Here is a 22,637-nt window from a genome sequence, read left to right as displayed (position 1 = left end):
GTCATTACTTTCGAATTAATTAAGGGCTTGCTTTGCTAACATGTTTCCGAATAGAGCCAAATAAATACTTAAAGAATGCTATTAGTTGTTCCTCCAAATGTTTATAATTATTATTGAATTTATATTTGTTTATAAGTCAACAATAGAATTGAATTTATGAAACAATTACTGATTTCACTCTATAACAAAAGATACTAACTAGGAATAGTCAAAATAAGATATCAAAATAAGCACAAAATTAGATCAGGTGCTCTATGCTTTAAAACTGAGGGTCAACCTGTCTCTTTTATGAAAATGCAGATTATACTCATGTATGTTAATAGTAATTAGTCAAGAACAAAAAAAATGAATTTTAAGGAGGCAGATGGCAAAACAAGAGGGGAAGTGAAATTATTCCAGCATGCTTCATCACAAGCTGGGTGACAGATTGCAATTTGAACAGGACCCAAATAATGAATTCCCTTTTTTGAAGATGCAGTTGAATAGTTTTAATCTTGGTGTGTTCAGTAAATGGAAAAAAATTGTTGGTGTCCTTAAACTTGTTGGCATTATCATTTTGAATAATTTCTTGAATATATGCTTATCTCTCAAGATCATCACTTCTTGGAAGTACATTTGCAGCTGAACTTCCAATGACTGGAGAAAACTTCTTTCATGATCTGAGAAAACAAAACAGCAATGTAAATTTATAGCATTCTTTGTTATAAGCTATTGTAACTTACCTTGCGTATAATGAATAAATGAGATTATTCAGCTTCACAATGTGATAGAATTGTCTACAAGGACTCTGCAAGTGGTTGTACAGTGAATGGCAGAGGGTACATCATACCAATAATATATATTTTCTAAGCTGATCCTTTTGTGTATTTAGTGGAAAGGAAAACTTACTGTTTATTTACCTCTATAGTTGCCTTACGCTCACTTACCTTATTCTCATCATCCTTACCCAAGATTGGTGGCAGCATAATAAGCACTCTCTAGTCCTTGAACATATGTTCCCTAAATTTCTCAAACAGGAAGTTGTGAGATCTAAGTTTCCTGAAATTTTGTGTTTCACTTTCATATCAGCTGTATTGACTTGGTAGGATCCTAACAGTGCACAGTATCTGTGTGTTCCAAAAAGCCAAGTGCAAAAATGTGGTTTTTTCAGGGAATTGTATCTCAGGTAGTATCAATCAGAGATAAGGGGTCAAGAGGTACTGTAGCTGTCCTGCTGTACAGGGTCAAAATTTAAATGTTCACACTTCCTCGAGTGCAGTCAAATTGAGCTAATCGGTTGGGTCTTTTCCATTGGGTGTGGTCTAAGGTGGGGTTTAGGTGGCATATAAAAAGCACAATCGGTTAATGAGCGGTTTTCAAGAACACCAGTTTTTACCCTTTTTTGCACTGTGGGCAGCAATAATGCAAATAACTAACCATAGCAAATGGCTCAAAATTTAATTGTTTATTCATTAGATGTTTATCTAGAAGCACCATTTTCCTATTTTCGAAAATCTTTCTCTGTTATCAAGATACACCCAAAAAACCATGATTTTTTGGTACCAGAAATGCCAGTTGTGCAGGTGGTTACTTCTGTAATTTCTATTCTGGCAAATCATTGAAATCTCTGCCACATTTTGTTAAGGAGATGTTATCAGGTAATCCTGATACTTTTTTCAATATCGTTATCCGTCACTGTGATCCAGAGGTTCAAAGTTACCGTTCTTAGCCATGTAATACCCAGCCTGAGGCATAAACGTAGTTTTAACCACCATACCAAAATTTTGTCATATGAATTTCTTTGTACTTGCAAATCAACACCAGATTTTTTAAAGACCTAATATAATAAAATTTTTATTGAGACATTGGAGTCTCATCATTACCCCATTTTTTGTCTACCGTAGGAGTAGGTTAAAAATCCTTTTTTTATATAAAGTTGTTTAAAGTGAACTTGGGGTTTTTTGGGAGACAATTTTGTTTTAACATTATATTTTTGTTTATACATGTTGAAGTTTATAAATAAAGTGTCAAAATATTACTGACCTATAGAATTAGTTTATATAACTAGCACACCTTGCTGTAGCGGGAAAAAGAAGAGAACCGACCAAAGAATGGTCCTATTGGAGTGCTAAAAAGATAACTAAATCCTCTGACAGAAAAGTGGGGAACCAGCTGCCTCAGTCCATTCACCTTCCTCACCAGATATTTTGCCATGCAAGCATATTCATCTTTTTTTGGCTTCAAGATAATAGCAGAGAGACAGTGACAGTGGAAGAGGGAGAGAGGGAGAGGAGACAGTGATGGCGAGAGAGGGAAATGGTAGTGAAAGAGAGAGGGATGAATGAAGACAATAGCATTGGGGGCCAAAGACAGACATAGTGATGGCCAGTGAGAGACAGAAAAGATAAAGATGGATGGACATAGTAACACAGGAAGCAAGAGAGGGGAAGTGAAAATAAAAAAGGGGTGAGCCAGGAGAGCGTACATAGGCTTAGGGGATCTGGACCATCCCAAACTGGCAAACTTTAAAACAGAGGTATAGGGGATGGTTTTTGGACCAAAATTTTAAATATGCGGGTGTAGGGGAAAAACTAAGTTGGATTCCCCCAAATTTTTGAGCTGGTGAAGTGTGGTGGAGCCATTGTCAGTGGGAAAAAAGCAAAAGGGGTCGAGAAAAAGAGTGGGACAGAGACAGTGGCACTGGAACAGAGGCATTGAAAGCAGCAGAGACGAGAACAGTGGTAAGAAAGAGGGAGAGAGAAAGGTATGAAGACAGTGACAGTGGAATAGAGAGACAAGGGAGAGAGAAAAAGGAGACAGTGGGAGAGAGAGGTATATATGAAGGCCTTATTTCAATAGTGGTACAAGTCCATTACCTACACTTTTCTGTCTGTAATGCTTCAGAAATTAATGAGGCAAACAAACAGAAAGAAAGGTTCATCTCTAGCAAGAAGCCATATGCTTGAATATCTCTGGTGTCTCAACTGCAGATTTTTCAGCGCTCATTTAACTTTAGGACTCTGTATCTCAATATGAACAAAAATGGACTTGTACCACTATTGAAATAAGCCCTTGATATGGATAGTGGCAGTGAGAGGGAGATTGTGAGTATGAAGGCTTAACTACCAAGAAAGACAAGACAAAAGGATTTAGAATGTTCTGTGTTAAAAAAATCATAAATATGTTTGCATGCTAAAATTCCTGGCTAGGAAGGCAGAATGAGGATTTAGGCAGCTGGTTCTGCACTTCTCTACCTAGATCTTTTAAAGAGGGTAAATATTCACCTCTTTGTGCTCTGACAGGAGTATTTTCCGCTGATGGATTAACACTCTAAGATTGGTCACAGTATCATCTTGTATCAGACTTTTTACATAAACATTGTATTTTGCTAGTTTCCTCCAACAAATGTCTTCGCTTTGCCCTCTAGGATACTGCTTGCATGTGGTCATCACATTTCAAATTGCTGCTTAGTATTATCCCTAAGTACCTATGACTTGACATACCCATGGTGTTCACCATTAATCTTCCAATTGGATGCTTATTGACTTTTTCTCTTTGTTATAGGGATTATCTTACATTTATACACAATGTAGATTCATCACACCAGGTGGAATTTATGTTAAGATCTTTCTGCATATCCTTATCATCCAAGATAATACTCTCTTGTAGAATGTTTGTCGAGAACATTATGATCATATCTTGGTTAGTAGTTGGTGATTTTGGTAGTGTTGAAGGCTTTCGGAAACCTAGGAAGACAGAATGTGTCTGTCAACTTCCATCTGTTCAAAAGATGTCATGTATGAATGAAGCAAGCTATGTTTCACACCAGTAGTTTTTCTTGAAGCCATGCTAATTCTTAAAGAGCAACTTGTTTTTCTCAGAGAACAACATAATTTGTGAGCATAAAATATGCTGTAGGATCCTGAAATGGACAGACATCAGCAATACTGGTGTGTAATTATATACATCTGATCTTCCACCCACTTGGAAACAGGAGTGACCTTTGCTCTTCCCCAGTTATTGCAGATTACTTGCTGTGCCTATCCTCAAAAAAATATGAGCTAAGTGCATAAAGTATGAGGTGTAGTCATAAAGTTTTAAATAGAACCTCAGAGAGAGAGAGGGAGAGAGAGAGAGAGAGAGAGAGAGAGAGAGAGAGAGAGAGAGAGAGAGTTGAGTAATTTTTTTCCATGGTCCTGGTACACACTGAAATCTCTACACTACAGTATCATAGCACTGCTGGAAGAGCAAAACAAAATGACCAAGTCCATTTAAACTTGCATTGTGTTATTTTGTTTTAGACACTATAGTGGCATGCTACGGTGTCCTGGCATGGTTATTTCAGTGTGTACCTGAACTGTAGACATGTACCAACAAACAAATAAAAACATTAAGTAAATAACCAAATTTTTTGTTTTGTTTATTCAAGTGGTGATTAAAACTTCTGCCATGTCTTATACATTGGTGTGCAAAACTTAAGGATGAAAGTAACTTTTGCCTCATGTGTCACTGCCAAGTAACATAGCTCGATGAAACTTGACCCTTAAATAAAAAGAACTGCTATTGTATAGTACAGAATGCAACTGAAAGAAATATGCAATGAGACAAACAGAACTGACACATTTATTCCACCTTCTTTCAGAGGTGGGGATTCCGCTGCTGTGAGTTGTGCGCCGACAACAGCTGATATCTTACACACTCCACATTCACTGCACCCCAAAGCACCCTAATTATGGTCTCCTTTATCCAGACATGGAGATCAACCTCCTGCGGCGGCGGCCACGATGTGGGCTTACTGTGGCTGCCTGCATTCAGTCGCTCTTTTCTGCTCCAGCACTTGCCTTTACCTGGTATTCCTGCTTGTTGTAAGAGGTGAATAAAAGGAGTCTCAAATGTTTTGGCCCATATGTGATGGTCCCCTCTTGGGTTTGACCACCATACTGCAAAATTATTCCGAAGAGCGAGCCAATTGGGGAAGGGCGCCTTACTTGGTGCATTGTGTCCATCGTGCATTGAGACCTTTAGCCAGCTTATTCGTCGTTGAATTGTAGTCCTGCTCACTCTCCATCTTTTGGGCGAGGATACATTCCTGGGTGCGATTACTGCCTGCACTCTGCAGTGTTGCTTTCTGCGCTGACGACGACCGTGGACCACTTGCCACCTAATATCCAGCACGGTAGCCAGTCTGTTGTGGTGGGGCCGCCATGTACCCTGTTGGCTGTAGCCCCCTGACATCACAGGGATCGCTCTACTGATGCCTGCGCTGTTAACTCCCCACGTATTCCAAGGAGTAGATGCCTATCTCCCTGGGGCATCGGGACGCCTGGCAATGGCCATCCTGCCAGGTGGCCCTTGCTGTGGCTGGGTGGCGCCCGTGGGGAGGGCCCTTGGTCGGAGTAGGTGGCATCAGGGTGGATGACACACAATGAAGCGTGACACATCTTCTCTTGCTGGTGGCCAACCACCAGCAGTCCCTAAGCGTTCGAGGGCTCACTTTAATGCAAACATGTATGACTCCAAATCATTCCCCTCCCTGGCTACACCATGGGAGGAACGAAAGGCTATGAATGACATTGAGACGTATTTGCCCCGGTATCTAGTCCATACGAGAGCTGATAGGGAATCCTTTGTGTTCATTCCAGTTATTCGTAGAGCATTTACAGGACAAGACTGGGGAGGTGGAGGGCTTGTCAAAAATGCGGTCTGGGTCAGTCTTGATAAAAACGGCATCCTCTGCCCAGTCACAGGCATTACTTGCTTGTAAGAAGCTGGGGGATGTTTCTGTTACTATCACGCCCCATAAAACCTTAAATGTGGTCCAGGGCATTATCTTCCACAGGGACCTTCTTTTACAGTCCAATGATGAGCTGCGCGCCAACTTAGAGCGACGAGGTGTCCATTTCGTCCAGTGCTTCCACCGGGCTGCGAGGGATAATCAGGTTGTCTCTGGTGCCATCATCTTGGCCTTCTTGGGTGAAACATTACCTGAGAAGGTGAAGGTGATGGTCTACTGCTGTGATGTCAAGCCATATATCCCTCCCCCGATGCGGTGCTTCAAGTGTTGAAAGTTCGGCCATATGTCTTCCCACTGTGCTTCCAGCCTCATATGTCGCGATTGTGGTCGTCCATCCCATCCCGATACTCCATGTGCCCCGCCTCCCATCTGTGTCAACTGTTGAGAGCACCATCCCTCTTGCTCGCCAGACTGTAAGATTCTACAGAAGGAGTGGAAAATAATGGAATGGAAGGCCCTGGACAGACTGAACTACACTGAGGCTAAACGGAAATTTGAATGGCTTCATCCCGTGCGCATGACGTCATTTTATGCTGCAACAGTCACTCCTGTTACAGCTCCATCTGTGTTAAAACATTTCCAGAATTTTAAGTTTTCTATGCTGTTACCATGGCCTTCAGCGTTGATTTTTATACAAATTTATGTAAAAAGTGCTTCGTATTTCTGCTCAAAGTCAGCTTTGGAATAAAGCAGAAAATGCACACTATACGCAGTTATTGATTGTGTTAAATAGCTTTAGCATGGTAAGCAAGATTTTCATTGTCGGTATGTTGGATCACAGCCATCCGCAGTGTTTGGAAAGGTGGAAAATATGCTAAGTCACAGCCTTAATGATAATCACAATCTGATAATAGTGACTCTAGTAGTAATCTTCCTTATGCTCATTGCATTGTACTATAGCATTTCTAATTCAATTTCAGTCATTTATACAAATAAACACCACTTTTGAAGACAGCTGTCTCTGTGATGTTCTCTTTCAAATTGTCATTACTTCCACATGAAATACACTAGTCCATATTAAGTGGGTGGTCTTAGATTGGTGTGATCTGACGTCAGACATAAACATTCCTCCTCAAGATGCTCTGTAACATGACAATTTCCATCCTCTTTCTCACCCAGGACACCCCTGAGCTAAGTGACATTCTTGTTGGCAACAAGCTGTAGATTTCATGCCTATTGTTTTCTGTTTACAAAGACTGCCAACTTTAGTGTTGTAGCCAATATTGTGCTACAAGTTTTATTTACCATAATTTTATGATGATTATCAATAATATGTCACATTAGAACATGAAAATCTTTTTAATATGGTTTCAAGAAAGATGTTTGCTTCACTGTTCTGTTTACACCATTGAACACAATCGGAATGAAAAGGGCCCACACTTGTCTTTGTATGTGTCAGCACTTGGCCATTGTCTTTGTGATTGATGCTGTGTATACTGTGGAGAGAGGTAGCTAGAGCTAATTGCTCTTAGATAGAAACAGAAACAATTATTTTATGTTTTTTATAATTTTATATTATTACATTTTTATTATTACACTGAAGAGCCACAGAAGTGCTGCAACATGAGGTGGCATGGCCTCGACTAATATCTGAAGTAGTGCTGGAGGGAATTGACACCATGAATCCTGCAGGGCTGTCCATAAATCCTTAAGCATATGTATGATTGGGTGGGGATCTCTTCTGAACAGCATGTTCCAAGGCATCCCATATATGCTCATTAATGTTCATGTCTGGGGAGTTTGGTGGGCTGTGGAAGTTTTTAAATTCAATAGTGTTCCTAGAGCCACTCTAGCAACTGTGGACATGTGGGGTGTCACATCGTCCTGCTGGAATTCTCCAAGTCCGTCGGAATGCACAATGGACACGAATGGATGCAGGTCATCAAACAGGATGCTTACGTATGTGTCATGTGTCAGTCGTATCTAGATGTATCAGGGATTCCATATCACTGCAACTGCACACACTCCACACCATTACCGAACCTCCACCACCTACAGGATCCATGGGTTCATGAGGTTGTCTCCATACTCGTACATGTCCATCCACTCGATTCAATTTGTAATGACATTCATCAACAGTCCAATGTCAGTCCTGACGAGGCCTGGGCAACCCATACAGCTTTGTGTCATGCAGTCACCAAGCGTACATGAGTAGGCCTTTGGCTCTGGAAACCCATATCAGTGGTGTTTCGTTGAATGGTTTGCACGCTGACACTTGTCAACGGCCCAGCATTAAAATCTGCTGCAATTTGCGGAAGGGTTGAACTTCTGTCATTTTGAATGATTCTCTTCAGTTGTCATTGGTCCCGTTCTTGCAGGATCTTTTACCAACCACAGTGATGTTGAAGATTTGATGTTTTACCGGATTCCTGGTATTCATGGTACACTCGTGAAATGGTTGTGTGGGAAAATCCCCACCTCATCGCGATCTCAGAGATGCTGTGTCCCATCACTTGTGCGCCTAATATAACACCACATGCAAACTCACTTAAATCTTGATAACCTGCCATTGTAGCAGCAGCAACAGATCTGACAACTATACCAGACACTTGTTGTCTTGTATAGGTATTGCCAACTGTAGCGCCGTGTTCTGCCTGTTTATGTATCTCTGTATTTGAATATGCATGCCTGTACCAGTTTCTGTGGTGCTTCAGTGTATAATTTCAACTATAATTTAAATACAGTTTTAATTTCATATTTTGAACAATGTAAAGCGGATGATAGTAACAGTGATTTGTTCATTTTCGCTTGTTGTGTTTCCTATGCTTTCCTGCATTTTACACCTTTTGGGGTCTGTCCGCTGAAAAGTGTAAAAAAGGGGCTTTTTACTGTAATTGTGTTTCAATACCAGGTGTGCTAATACGAGTCTCTGTCATTTGTGTTTCACTGCTGTTGTCACACACTAGTACAGTAGTATCCTCCTATTTAAATACCTGTATAAATGTGAAATTTAATATTTTCAATGGAAAATGCAGTGAAGAAAACTAACAAAGAGTTGCTGATCATACTTACTTTCAGGTGGTGAAATTTGTAGCACTGCTGATAGACACAAAAAGGTGACATGTGCTCACTTCCAGTGGTGTGTGTGTGTGTGTGTGTGTGTGTGTGTGTGTGTGAGAGAGAGAGAGAGAGAGAGAGAGAGAGAGAGAGAGAGAGAGAGAGAGAGAGAGAGAGAGAGTAAAGTTGAAACGCTTCCTAGCTTCCGTAACTAATAGTCACTTCATCAGGGCTAAGAGAGAGACAGTTTGGAGAAGGTTAAAAGAAAAGTGCAGGTCACTCCAACTTCAGGATAAGAGGGGACCCATCTGTGGTGACGTGGTTAGGCAAGGGCACTTAATGTTCTGAACTAATGCATTAGCTTTATTGATAGATGAGTGCTCTATCAACACTGGTTTGCAATGGATATTTGTCTTCCCTGCACTTTCCCACCCCCCGCCCTACCCTACGTTGAAGGTAATGGGGCAAACAGTGTGGGACATTGATTAAATTAGTTAGCATTTTGTTCCCTTGGTGTTGTGCACAGGATCGACCATGTGCTTAAAGCATAGAAATTAGTATAAAGTTAACAGAAAAATAATCTGCAAGAAAATAATTTCCATGTTCAGAGTTGGGAGAGCAGGCATCACTAAATTCACAAAGTGGAGATATTAGTTTGTTGTTGGGTGGCTGGTATATTGTTTCATTCTTCTCACTTAGAATTGTTGCTTTTGTGGCACAGTTGCAAAAATTCTGAAAGTATACATACACCTTCAGTATGAACTTCTTAATATAGATTATTCAGGAAGAAATGTTAAGGCACCACCTGTTCAAAGAGAGATTATCTATAGTTGTTATTAATGTAGTTGGTTTTCCTTTTAAGGTACTTAGTTGTTGTATCCAAACACCTGAAAAAAATGTAACATTATCCACATTCTGATAAGGCATATTTCTACCATGTAAATGTCCAATGCTGTGCTGCACTTCCTGGGAACGTTCCGTACCTCACCCACTAAGTCTAAGTCATAAGTGTAACTGTTATCAAACTTCAATTACTTGCATCATCTTGTTTTGAGGCCCTCCTGTTTGTATCTAGAAACAGTGAGTAATAATTTCATACTGATTCTTTCTCAGATGCCATTTTTGTTATACTTTAGCCTTCCTTACCGTGATATGCCTAGTTGTACTTATCTTTCCTTTATTTTTCTATCCCTGCTCACAGTGTGGACCTTTGGTGATATTTTCCAGATAAACAATCAGAAGCTGAGTGTGACGATGGACAATGTAGCACTGTGTGTATTACAGAATGCTGATGGAAAGTGGAAACCAAAGGATAGATCAAGGTAAATCATTAAATTACTTGAAAATAGTGTGAATACAATGTGATTATGGTAGTTTCACTACAAAGATTAAGTTTTAATCATATCTGTGTTGTTGCATTATCTGTGAGCAGTGTGTGCTTTGCAGACTCATAGTAGAGTTAGACAAGTGTAGAGCAAGAAAGTTTAGTAAAATTTATCAACTGTTAACATAATTCTCTTCAAATTATACTTCAGTATATGCCCTAACCATATATGCTTTGCTGGAAAAAATATTAGTACATGTGGAAAGACAACATTGGTTTTGATCTGATGACCGCATATGCCACGTGAGGAATAGTGGATGTACTGATACTGGTTTCAGTGTCATGTGCTAAAAGTAGCATAATGGAATAGCTACCAGAGCACCATCTGTGTCTACCATATAATAGGGAATGCTCACAGCCTGAAGGCTCAGTGTGATGGAAACATGTGAAACAGGCAGGCAACCATGTCATGGAGATGCACTTGTGCTTCCTACAACCGAGTGAGTTTGAAACGGGTCAAATTATGGCTTTTAGAGTGGCAGATGGTTCTTCTGGAAAATTGTCACACAAGTTGGATGTGCTGTGTCAGTTGTGGTCACGTGAACATTCTCACACCCGTAGATGAAGTTCTGAACATCCATGCAGCACACACCCGCGATGATCATCATTTTGTAATAAAGGCAGCAATGACAGGTTGTACAGCTGCCACAGCACAGATAAGAAGGCTTTTTGAGACCAGATGTGTCAACATGAACCGTTGAGAGTTGGTTATCAGCAGTGGGCATGCAGATCTATAGTCTGTTTTCCATTCACAGCAGAGCATCAACATGCACGGCTCGAGTGATATTGTCAGAGGATCACTTGGAACATGGAAAGCATGCCATGGTATTTAGAGATGAAAGCAGATTCTGCTTGCCCACAAGTGATGGTCATTTGCACATATGACATAAATCTGGTGAGCACTGTCTTTTAGAGTGCATTCATCCAATTCAACAAAGACACACTCTCGCTCACCCCCACCCCTCAGGCCTTATGGACTGTGATGTGAGAAGATACAACTCTCATTCAACTTGGTGTTTTGGAAAGGGACACTAATTAGTGCTCAGTATGTGCAGAATGTTATAGATATGTTCTTTTGCTGTACTTGCAACAGGAGGGTGAAGTGTCATTCCCTGCCCATGAAACTCAGTGTGCTCCACAACACGAGCAGCAACTTCCCTGCTGAGCAGCCTTTCTGGGCTTGTCTCCAGAGGAGCACGTGTGTGATATGATGGGATGAGAAGTGACTCGTGCAACTCTTCAACCAACAGCTCTTACAGAACTATGTGAACAGGCCATGCAGGCGTGGCATAACATTTCCCAAGACAGTATTTGCCATCTGTGTGATTAACTGTATGCCAGAGTCAGTGCCTGCATAGCTGCCTGCGGAGGCTACACAATGTACTGATATGGGTGCCTCAGCATGGGTTGATATCTGGTACCTCAGATCCGCTTGTGCTGTTGATCTGTAAATGTAATCTTTTCATGTACTCCATGTGCACTGTTGCAACAATAAATCTTAAGTAAAATGGAAGCCTCTAAAAGTGTGTACTAACATTTTTTCCAGTGGTATATTTCTTTCCTGTTAATTTAATGGAGTATTGTGGTTCATTGTCGATGAAAATTATAGGTCAGTTGATGACAGTGGCATTGTTGCACATAAGAAGTTGCTGTTTTTTCCCATATAAAATTTGCTTACTAACCGTCAGTGAGTAGAAACTATGGTTTAATTATGAATTAAATAATTAGTAGTTTTTTTAATTATGTATGAAAATTAGTAAAGATATAATAGTCTTTTAGTGTTATTTCCGTGCCTGCACTTCATCTAACTGCTGAGCAAAATGTTAACAGAACTCACTAAGGACCATGTTTAGTACTGTTGAATGACTAAGTACAAAAATCTACAAAGTGGTATAAAAATATCACCTGCATTGCTTCATGGCATCTGTAAGCAGTATATCATATGTGAAATTTTTTTAATAAGTTCTTAAGTTCTATCTTAGGTCAAGTAATAACCATTATTCCAGCTAATTTTATGTCTTATGGCTTTAGTTGATAGCCTTGACTGTGGATTGAAACTAGTTACAGTTTTGAATAAATGGAGTCTCAAACAAAAGTGTGATTTCCAAAGACAAAGACGTAAATTACCAGGCACTCTTTAATAACTGGTTGGTAAATAAAAAAGAAATTACATCATCAGTGTTAAAATGCTATAATTGATTTGTTGCTCAATAATAGGATGGAGGAACAATAAACATGTATGCCTTTGTCCAGTATTGCTTCTTGTGTTATTTGCTCTGAAACCTACTTTTTTTTTTTTTTTTTGACATAACTCTTTCCATGCAGTGTGATACAGTGTAACAGAAATTTGTTGTTACATGTAAATACTTGCTATGTTCATCAATGCAGGAAAAATATGCATTAGCTTTATGTTTATTTGCTATATATAGTCCCGATTTCGTGATGTGATTTATGTGTAAGCCTAGAGCAAAATTTCTATGTACTGGATTATAATACGTAATACTGTAAGGTGCTGTTCAGAAAAGAAAAATGACTGTGTATTCAAATAATTTTAGATAAGTTTTTCACAATTAATTTTTTGGCTTAAGTAGCTGTGGTTCTTTTTTTAGTGTTTAGCCTTGCAATATGTGTGAAGAAAATATGAAACATGCTGAGTTCTATTGATCATTTTCTTTTGTGCAAATAAATTGTGCATTAAGGACTGTATAGTGTTACAGGAAACTGCACAAGTCTAGTGTTACCAATGGTAAATTCAAAAGAGGTTTATAATTTTGGAACAGGAGAGACAATCAGTTCAATGAAAATTGATCGTAGAACTCTCCTGTCATTATGAGAGGAGATTGCTGAATAATGTAATAGCATTATATCAGTAATGTTCAAAATTTCAGTTGATAGAAATGGATGCTAAGACTGAGCATCTACTAACAATAGGCTTTTCACACATAAATCTCCTCAAAATTGCAGTAATAATAAAGGAAAATTGGAAATTTGTTTTACAAGTAGTAAATGAAACTTACGCGAGCTCTGATGTTAGTACCAAATAATTATTAGGAACATAAGAGAAATAGTAATGGTTTCTGCTCTGGAAATTTGTCTGAATTTATTATTGTAGAAGAGAAGTAAACTATCAGTATGCTATTTTTGTATGTGCTGTTGTATCAAAGTGCTAGAGAGATATATTGAAAAATCCCTATCTGATAGTGGCCATTTTAAAGTGTTCATGTCACTTCTGTGCCACCATTCATCAAGCCGACCATTGCTTCAGAAGGCGAACTGGCAGATCTATACCAAGGATGCTGTCTTTGCAGCCTCCCAATTGGGAACCATCCATGATGTTCTCAAAGACGTCTCTGCTGCTGTCATGCATGCTGCCAAAACATTGGCCCCACTTTCCACGGGCACTGTCGCATCAATGGTCAAGCTTGCGGTGGTTGGAAGAAATTGTATCAACAACCTGAGCTTGTTAAGGTGCTCTTCAACAATATAAGCAACATTCCATAGTGGCCTACTTATTATGTTTAACCTTTAAGCAGTTTGCATGCAGGGGCTCTGCTTAATTAAGCAAAGGAAGGAACAATGCTGGGAATGCTACGCTTCCTCTTTGGGAATGCATTGCATCTTCCTTCCAGGTATGGACAAAGATGACCTTCTGGACTGTCAGTGGCCAACAACCTTCTCTAGTCTCTTACTTAATGGTAGAGTCTCTGCCGACTCGTATATTGGGAGGGGGTGGAGAGAGGGAGATATTTGAAAATTCTTGTAATTCTTATAACTAAGGTAGCCAATGATTTTGTTTTCAGTTTTTCTGTGGAGGCGAATTCGCTGGACTCTGCAGCTGTTTTAGTGCAGCAACGAGCTTATGAAGAACTGGTGGACTTCGACAATCATCTAGATGATATCTCACTGGACTGGACAAATGCTCAATTAAATGATATAATAGATAATGCAGTTCAGGTGGTAGGTTAAGAGATTGTATATATGTATATATTTTTAAAAAAGTCCCTGAGGTGATAACCAAATTATATATCATCTCAGGCTCATACCTCTGCATTTGTTGATGAGGAACAGAAAATTTATATTATTTATATAACTGCTGGACAGTTTTGTTGTTCTCAGACCAAGGTTTGTGGATGAAGCACATCTTGAATATATCTGTGGCAATATTCTCCATGTGACAAGCACCTAAAATGTGATGACCTCCTTCACATCAGCAAGCATTCCAAGACTGGAAGTCATTCTCCTTTTTAAAGTTTTAGTGGTGTCAGTGATAGTAAATTAAATTTTCTGCTGACAGTAGGGCATTCTTGTTTGTTTATCACTGACATTAAATTGCAAAAAGCACCATTTGCAAAAGATATGTGCATATTCAATGTTGAGTTTGCTGTTAGACCATATGACATGTTGTAATATTTTGTAGTTTTCATTAGTATGTGCAACAGTGAATAGCTCCACTTCTTGTACCTTGTATTGTAATTTACACACAGTTTGCCTGAGCCAAAAATTGTGTGTCACTCAGATTTTGTGTGTGTTGTTATGATTTAATTATTGTGTATGGTTTGTTGGATTGTATATATAACTTTAAATTGACAGGATGGAATTTGAAATTAAACTTGTAAGTTGTTGAAATTTATACCATTCAAAGATAATGTAAGAAAAAAAATACCTATTGTATTGATCCTTGTAACCTTGAGATTTCAAAGTTGTTAAATCTATTGTTACAGTTTTTTTTGTCCCTATGTGAGTAGTAGATATTTTGACATGACGATTATATAAAAATGAGAAGATTTATCTACAGTTATCACATACGGATACAACTACTGTCACTTTCAGTACAATTAGTCTGTTCTGCTCATGGAACTAATATTACCCTATTTTGCCCCAAGCAGAACATTTGTTTCTAGAAACACAATGACACAGGTTATCCAATCAGTTAACATATATGATTATGACATATTTCTGTGAGTGTAACATTTTATCAACTTACTAACAAGAATTTCTTCTCAGAGATGAAAATTAACTGTCTGAACCTCATAAGCTTATTCATAAATTTTGAAGACTATGCAGACTGCATACCTGATGTTTCTACACATGCAACAATAAACTCAAGAATTTGCTCTTGTTGGTTAACATACTCTTCCAGTTCTTCATAATAATAGGAGATGTGTACATTTTTTGTGGTTTTCTTTTCTTCTCCCATAGATAAATTATAAATTGTTATATGCTCATAAAAGTGCCACAGGAGCAATTGCATTTGGACTGTATGTATCCTCATAGGGAAACAATAAGATTATTTCTCATGATAGTTAAATGTCCCTCCCCCCCAGCCCCATACTCCATATCATTCCTACACAGTACCACCCTTCTGTCACTCATTCGTGCCTTTGAATGCCTTGTGCTTTGCAACACCTGTACTCTTCTGCACTTACCCCCCCCACCCCCCATGTCATTGTCTCTTAGGTGATTAATTTTGTGTGCATTTATTTCTGATTGTTAGCTCCAGCTAACATAATCAGCAGAGCAAGACTTAGCAGTGAAAGCTACAGTTTTTTATAAGTCTTGATATCTATTCTCCCGTCACTCAGCAGTTTATATCCTATAATCAAGCTTATTTTGTTGACAGTTGTATAATCATCTTTTTGTAATGCTGTCCATTCTTTCTCACCTTGTTCTTCCCATTTCACTGTGTTTCATTCTGCTGATCAGTCTCTCTAAGTGGCATTTCCTCATATTTTCTCTCCAATTTTGCCACATCACTCTTCAACTTTTAATATGTGTACCTTTGTTTCTGGTAACTATTTTACAATCACATATCTCCACTATCCAGTTGCTCATCTATGTATACACTACATCCTCAGTAAGTCTTCTTACCCACATCTGCATGCTCATAGTTACTGTAAAAAAAGTGTGTAATTTATATTTGTAAGCTGGCAATAAGAACTTTTTTCTGCAGTGATTATCTTTACAGTCATGTACAACAACAAGTTTTGCAGTTTTTGTATGTGAATTACAGTAATGGTTTTTGTATCACATAAGACATTGAGTACAAATACAAGAAAACACTTTCATAAAAATCAAAACAAAATTTTCAAGAAGATGCAGTCAGCATCTCTTTCAGTTTTGTGTGTGTGTGTGTGTGTGTGTGTGTGTGTGTGTGTGTGTGTGTGTGTGTGAGGGGGAGGGGGGGGGGGGGGGGGAGAGAGAGAGAGAGAGAGAGAGAGAGAGAGAGAGAGAGAGAGAGAGAGAGACCTTTCCTCATATATAAATTATGTTCCATACTAGAGACATGTATTCTTCATATTTCTTGCGCATCTTGTTCACTTTGCTGTCTGTTCCTGGTTAAATGCATTGGAACGTGAGTATGTGGCTGTAGGCATGGCTCCTAGCAATTGTGGCATCTTCAGTAAACTATCCATAGTGTCTGTGACATAGCAAGATATGTGTCATCAGCATAATACAGTTTCTTATCTGTGTGGTTATTTTTATGTCTAGAGGTGTGGTAGTGCCATCATAGCCACTGATTGAAACAGATCAAATACAGACGGAATTGAAGTTTGCTGCAATTCTAAAACATATTGAGAACTTGCTTCATGCAGGATCCCAAAAATGCTGAACATTCATTAAAAACAGATGTCTTTGGTCTTTGCCCAGGTTTGTCACACAAAGGACATGAGTTTCTAAGTGCATTAGGTTGATGGATTGGTTTCTAAGTGCATCAAGTTGCTGGGGGAGTCATTTATCATTGTACAGGAAAAACATTAAAGAAACTGATTAATTATTGTAACATTATTTACGTAACAAGCCAGAGCACCTGATAAGTACAAGTGTTATTGATGGCAATAATTTGTGATGAGACAAGAAACTGTGACAGGTTTCTTACAAATAGTATTCTATGAAAGTCCTTCTTACAGGGACAGATTGTGAAACAATACAGTGAGATTTTCAATACCAGATTTTTAGGAATTATTATTACAGCCCAGTTTTGATCATTGAACACATCTGCATGTATGCCAACCTCCATTAATTAGATTCACTATTGCTGAGTCGTAACTAGAAGATCCTGTTGTTGACAAGTGATGGGTTCTAGACCAAGGAAGTGGACAAGTCTACTTAAAACTTCAATAAGCCAAATATGACAATGAGCAATAACAAGAACATGCAATGAGCACTAAAGATTGTTATCAGCAGTGAAATATAATCTGTTATTACAGATAAAATTCACTGTATAGGCAGCTTAAGTGTTGTGTGTGTGTGTGTGTGTGTGTGTGTGTGTGTGTGTGTGTGTGTGTGTAAAACGACAGAAGGAATGCCCATATAGAATCAACTGCTTAAAATGAAGTTATCAATAATTGCACAGTGCCATCATGAAACATAACCTAAATATTAAGAAGTAGAGAAAGTTGTGTCCATCCTCTTATACGCACTGACTGCCAGGTGGTATACCAACTGTCCTCATTGCAAATAGAATGCCCTCTTCATGGTGAATGCCGTCATAAGATGTGGCAACCAGTGTGCTACAATTTCCTACAGCCACATCTACATGGATACTCTGAGAATTCCACTCTCAAACAGCGCACTGAAAAATGAATGCCTATATCTTTCCGTGCAAGCTCTAATTTCCATTATTGTATTATGATGATCGTTTCTCTGTATGTAGGTCGGCATCAATAAAATGTTTTTGCATTCAGAGGAAAGATATAGTGATAGAAATTTTGTGTAAAGATTCTGCCGTCGCAAAAAACGCCTTTGTTTCAATGGTGTCGATGCCAAATCCTGTATCAGGTCTGTGAGACACTCTCTCCCATTTCACGGTGTACTCCCTTAGTCCTATCTGGTAAGGATTCCAGACTGTGCAATAGTACTCCAAAAGAGGACGGACAAGCATAGTTTCAGCAATCTCTTCAGCAGATCTTTTACATTTTCTAAGTGTTCTTCCCATAAAATGCAGTCTTTGGTTTGCTTTTCTCACATTTTCTGTGTGTTTTTCCAGTTTAAATTGTTCATAATTGTAATTCCTAGGTGTTTAGTTGAATTTACAGTCTTTAGGTTAGACTGATTTATCACGTAACCATTGTTTAACAGATCCTTTTAGCATCCATGTGGATGACCTCATACTTTTCATTATTTAGGATCAATTGCCAATTTTCACACCATTCAGATATCTTTTAAATTATTTTGAAATTTCCTTTGACTTTCAGATGAGTTTACTAGATGATAAAACAACAGCATTGTCAGCAAACAACCTAAGACAGTTGCTCAAATTGTCTCCTAAATCATTTATATAGATAAGGAACAGCAAAGGGCCTGTAACACTATCTTGGGGAATGCCAGAAATCACTTCTGTTTACTCGATGACTTTCCTTCAATTACTACGAACTGTGACCCCTCTGACAGCAAATCACAAATCCAGTCACATAACTGAGATAGAGCAAGTTGCCAATCTCTGCACCATGGCGAAATCTTATCAAGATCTGACTGAATATTTATGCAGCTTCTCTCAGATAGTACTTCATTATATAACATGTCACCAAAAATATGGACATGTGGAGAAAGAAGACCCTTCTGATTTATATAGCTTCAATACTGCAATGGAATGGGAACAGTTCAAGAATGCTTTGGAAAGAAGTAAAGTATTGATAATCGACGGAAAAGTATAGACATACTGACTTATAAAAATATTGGCTGCACATTGTAAATATTGTGCCGGTTTTAGAGATGTATATTTAGGTATTGATTTATTATTAGGAATTCTGTACATCAACAAGCTAGCAGCCTGCCTATCCCCCTTATAGCAAAAACTGAAAAGAAAGTGTTACACGTTCGTTCTTGACAATAATCCACTTTGCTAACAATGGTAACTCTGTGTAAGTGGCACAATAAAAGCAGTATGATGGGTCAGTCATTTGGTTTTGTCACATACTGGATTTGTCTGGAATTCTTCATGTTGACTCCACTGTTTGTTGTGTTTCTGCCAATGCCACCACCTAGCAGTTGTAGTGTCAAAATTGCATGATGAAGCTAAACGTTGCAGTTTCTGTTGGTAGCGCCAAGCGCTGATTACATCAACATTTCTCCTCATATGTCTCCATCCACCGCAAAGACCAATCTTGTAATTCAGATTTTTGTTCATCGTTTTCTGCAGCTGTTTTAGAAGAATGCCGATGTGAAGAAATAGCACACTATTTGCCCTAAAAAAATTTTTTTTTAAACACAACTGGTGTGCTATTTCTTCTCGTTGGAAACCTTGTTATTCTATTCACACCGCCATTGCCAGTGTAATCAGACTACTACTTTTGTGCCACATATACTTGGTTCACACAGCAAAGAGTAAGACTGGATGTGATAAAAGCTCAAAAAGTAATGAGACTTCTTCACATAGTGAAATAAAATTTTCAAAAGAACACCTTCAAATATGTACTGAAAATTGTGAAAAAAAATTAATATAAAATAATGTCAGCACTCAATATTGCCATTTTTGATATCGATGTATCAAGGGAAAAAATATCACTGACGTATACCAATATTTTTTGAAAAAAAGATATATTGATATTTTATCAACAGACCTAGTCATTACAGTGATTCACAAGACTGTTGATATGTCTGCCTCAAAGTGTTCGTTTAATCTGCCAAGTGACTACGCCAATGGTGGACGAAGGAGTGACATTTATCTATCAGGGAAAGGCAGGTGACACTGCAAAAGTTTCATCATAGTCCATCTGCTGACAATCTTGCTGCATTCCGCTGTGCCTGGACAAAAGCTAGGTGCATTACCAGAGAGAGTAAAGTGGAGTTGTGGCATGATTTATTGCAGCCTATTACCTGTTTCTTCCTGTCAACAAATGTATGGTACATCTACGTACATACTCCGCAATCCACCATACGGTGCGTGGCAGAGGGTACCTCGTACCACAACTAGCATCTTCTCTCCCTGTTCCACTCTCAAACAGAATGAGGGAAAAATGACTGCCTTTATGCCTCTGTACAAGCTGTAATCTCTCATCTTATCTTTGTGGTCTTTCTGTGAAATATAAGTTAGTGGCAGTAAAATTGTACTGCAGTCAGTCTCAAATGCTAAATCTCTAAATGTCCTCAGTAGCGATTCACGAAAAGAACGCCTCCTTTCCTCCAGAGACTCCCACCCGAGTTCCTGAATCATTTCCGTAACACTCGTGTGATGATCAAATCTACCAGTAACAAATCTAGCAGCCCGCCTCTGAATTGCTTGTATGTCCTCCCTCAATCCGACCTGATAGGGATCCCAAATGCTTGAGCAGTACTCAAGAATAGGTCGTATTAGTGTTTTATAAGCGGTCTCCTTTACAGATGAACTACATCTTCCCAAAATTCTGCCAATGAACTGAAGACTATAATCTGCCTTCCCCACAACTGCCATTACATGCTTGTCCCACTTCATATCGCTCTGCAATGTTACGCTCAAATATTTAATCGATGTGACTGTGTCAAGCACTACACTACTAATGGAGTATTCAAACATTACGGGATTCTTTTTCCTGTTCATCTGCATTAATTTACATTTATCTATATTTAGAGTTAGCTGCCATTCTTTACACCAGTCACAAATCCTGTCCAAGTCATCTTGTATCCTCCTACAGTCACTCAAGGACGACACCCTCCCATACACCACAGCATCATCAGCAAACAGCTGCACATTGGTATCCACCCAATCCAAAAGATAATTTATGTAGATAGAAAACAACAGCGGACCTACCACACTTCCCTGGGGCACTCCAGATGATACCCTCACCTCCGATGAACACTCACCATCGAGGACAACGTACTGGGTTCTATTACTTAACGGTTCTATTACTTAACAAGTCTTCGAGCCACTCACATAGTTGGGAACCAATCCCATATGCTCGTACCTTAGTTAGGAGTCTGCAGTGGGGCACTGAGTCGAACACTTTCTGGAAGTCAAGGAATATGGCATCCGTCTGATACCCTTCATCCATGATTCTCAAGAAATCTGTGAAAAAAATGGCGAGTTGCGTTTTGCAGGAGCGATGCTTTTTAAAGCTGTGCTGATGCATGGACAGCAACTTCTCTGTCTTAAGGAAATTCATTATATTCGAACTGAGAATATGTTCGAGAATCTTGCAACAAGCCGATGTTAAGGATGTTGTTGTTGTGGTCTTCAGTCCTGAGACTGGTTTGATGCAGCTCTCCATGCTACTCTATCCTGTGCAAGCTTTTTCATCTCCCAGTACCTACTGCAACCTACATCCTTCTGAATCTGCTTAGTGTATTCATCTCTTGGTCTCCCTCTACGATTTTTACCCTCCACGCTGCCCTCCAATACTAAATTGGTGATCCCTTGATGCCTCAGAACATGTCCTACCAACCGATCCCTTCTTCTGGTCAAGTTGTGCCACAAACTTCTCTTCTCCCCAATCCTATTCAATACTTCCTCATTAGTTATGTGATCTACCCATCTATTCTTCAGCATTCTTCTGTAGCACCACATTTCAAAAGCTTCTATTCTCTTCTTGTCCAAACTATTTATCGTCCATGTTTCACTTCCATACATGGCTACACTCCATACGAATACTTTCAGAAATGACTTCCTGACACTTAAATCAATACTGGATGTTAACAAATTTCTCTTCTTCAGAAACGCATTCCTTGCCATTGCCAGCCTACATTTTATATCCTCTCTACTTCGACCATCATCAGTTATTTTGCTCCCCAAATAGCAAAACTCCTTTACTACTTTTAAGTGCCTCATTTCCTAATCTAATTCCCTCAGCATCACTCGACTTAATTAGACTACATTCCTTTATCCTTGTTTTGCTTTTGTTGATGATCATCTTATATCCTCCTTTCAAGACACTGTCCATTCCATTCAACTGCTCTTCCAAGTTCTTTGCAGTCTCTGACAGAATTACAATGGCATCGGCGAACCTCAAAGTTTTTATTTCTTCTCCATGAATTTTAATACCTACTCCGAATTTTTCTTTTGTTTCCTTTACTGCTTGCTCAATACACAGATTGAACAACATCGGGGAGAGGCTACAACCCTGTCTTACTCCCTTCCCAACCATTGCTTCCCTTTCATGTTCCTCGACTCTTATAACTGCCATCTGGTTTCTGTACAAATCGTAAATGGCCTTTCGCTCCCTGTATTTTACCCCTGCCACCTTTAGAATTTGAAAGAGAGTGTTCCAGTCAACACTGTCAAAAGCTTTCTCTAAGTCTACAAATGCTAGAAACGTAGGTTTGCCTTTCCTTAATCTTTCTTCTAAGATAAGTCGTAAGGTCAGTATTGCCTCACGTGTTCCAGTGTTTCTACGGAATCCAAACTGATCTTTCCCGAGGTTGGCTTCTACTAGTTTTTCCATTCGTCTGTAAAGAATTCGTGTTAGTATTTTTGCAGCTATGACTTATTAAACTGATAGTTCGGTAATTTTCACATCTGTCAACACCTGCTTTCTTTGGGATTGGAATTATTATATTCTTCTTGAAGTCTGA

The 22,637-nt window shown here is 39.0% G+C and overlaps 1 protein-coding gene across 1 annotated transcript in view; it reads left to right on the top strand.

The window, feature by feature from the left end:
* Positions 1 to 16,162, top strand: part of LOC124788113 (ER membrane protein complex subunit 8) — a 49,278-nt gene extending 33,116 nt beyond the window's left edge. The window contains exons 4-5 of the mRNA XM_047255237.1: positions 9,998 to 10,092; positions 13,955 to 16,162. Of these exons, the coding sequence (XP_047111193.1) occupies positions 9,998 to 10,092; positions 13,955 to 14,120 (261 nt within the window). The 3' untranslated portion in view covers positions 14,121 to 16,162. The remainder of the gene's footprint in view (positions 1 to 9,997; positions 10,093 to 13,954) is intronic.
* Positions 16,163 to 22,637: the final 6,475 nt, after the last annotated feature.

This window comes from Schistocerca piceifrons, chromosome 3 (genome assembly GCF_021461385.2).
Source record: "Schistocerca piceifrons isolate TAMUIC-IGC-003096 chromosome 3, iqSchPice1.1, whole genome shotgun sequence".
Taxonomy (NCBI): domain Eukaryota; kingdom Metazoa; phylum Arthropoda; class Insecta; order Orthoptera; family Acrididae; genus Schistocerca; species Schistocerca piceifrons.
This window is presented reverse-complemented; position numbering and strand designations above follow the sequence as displayed.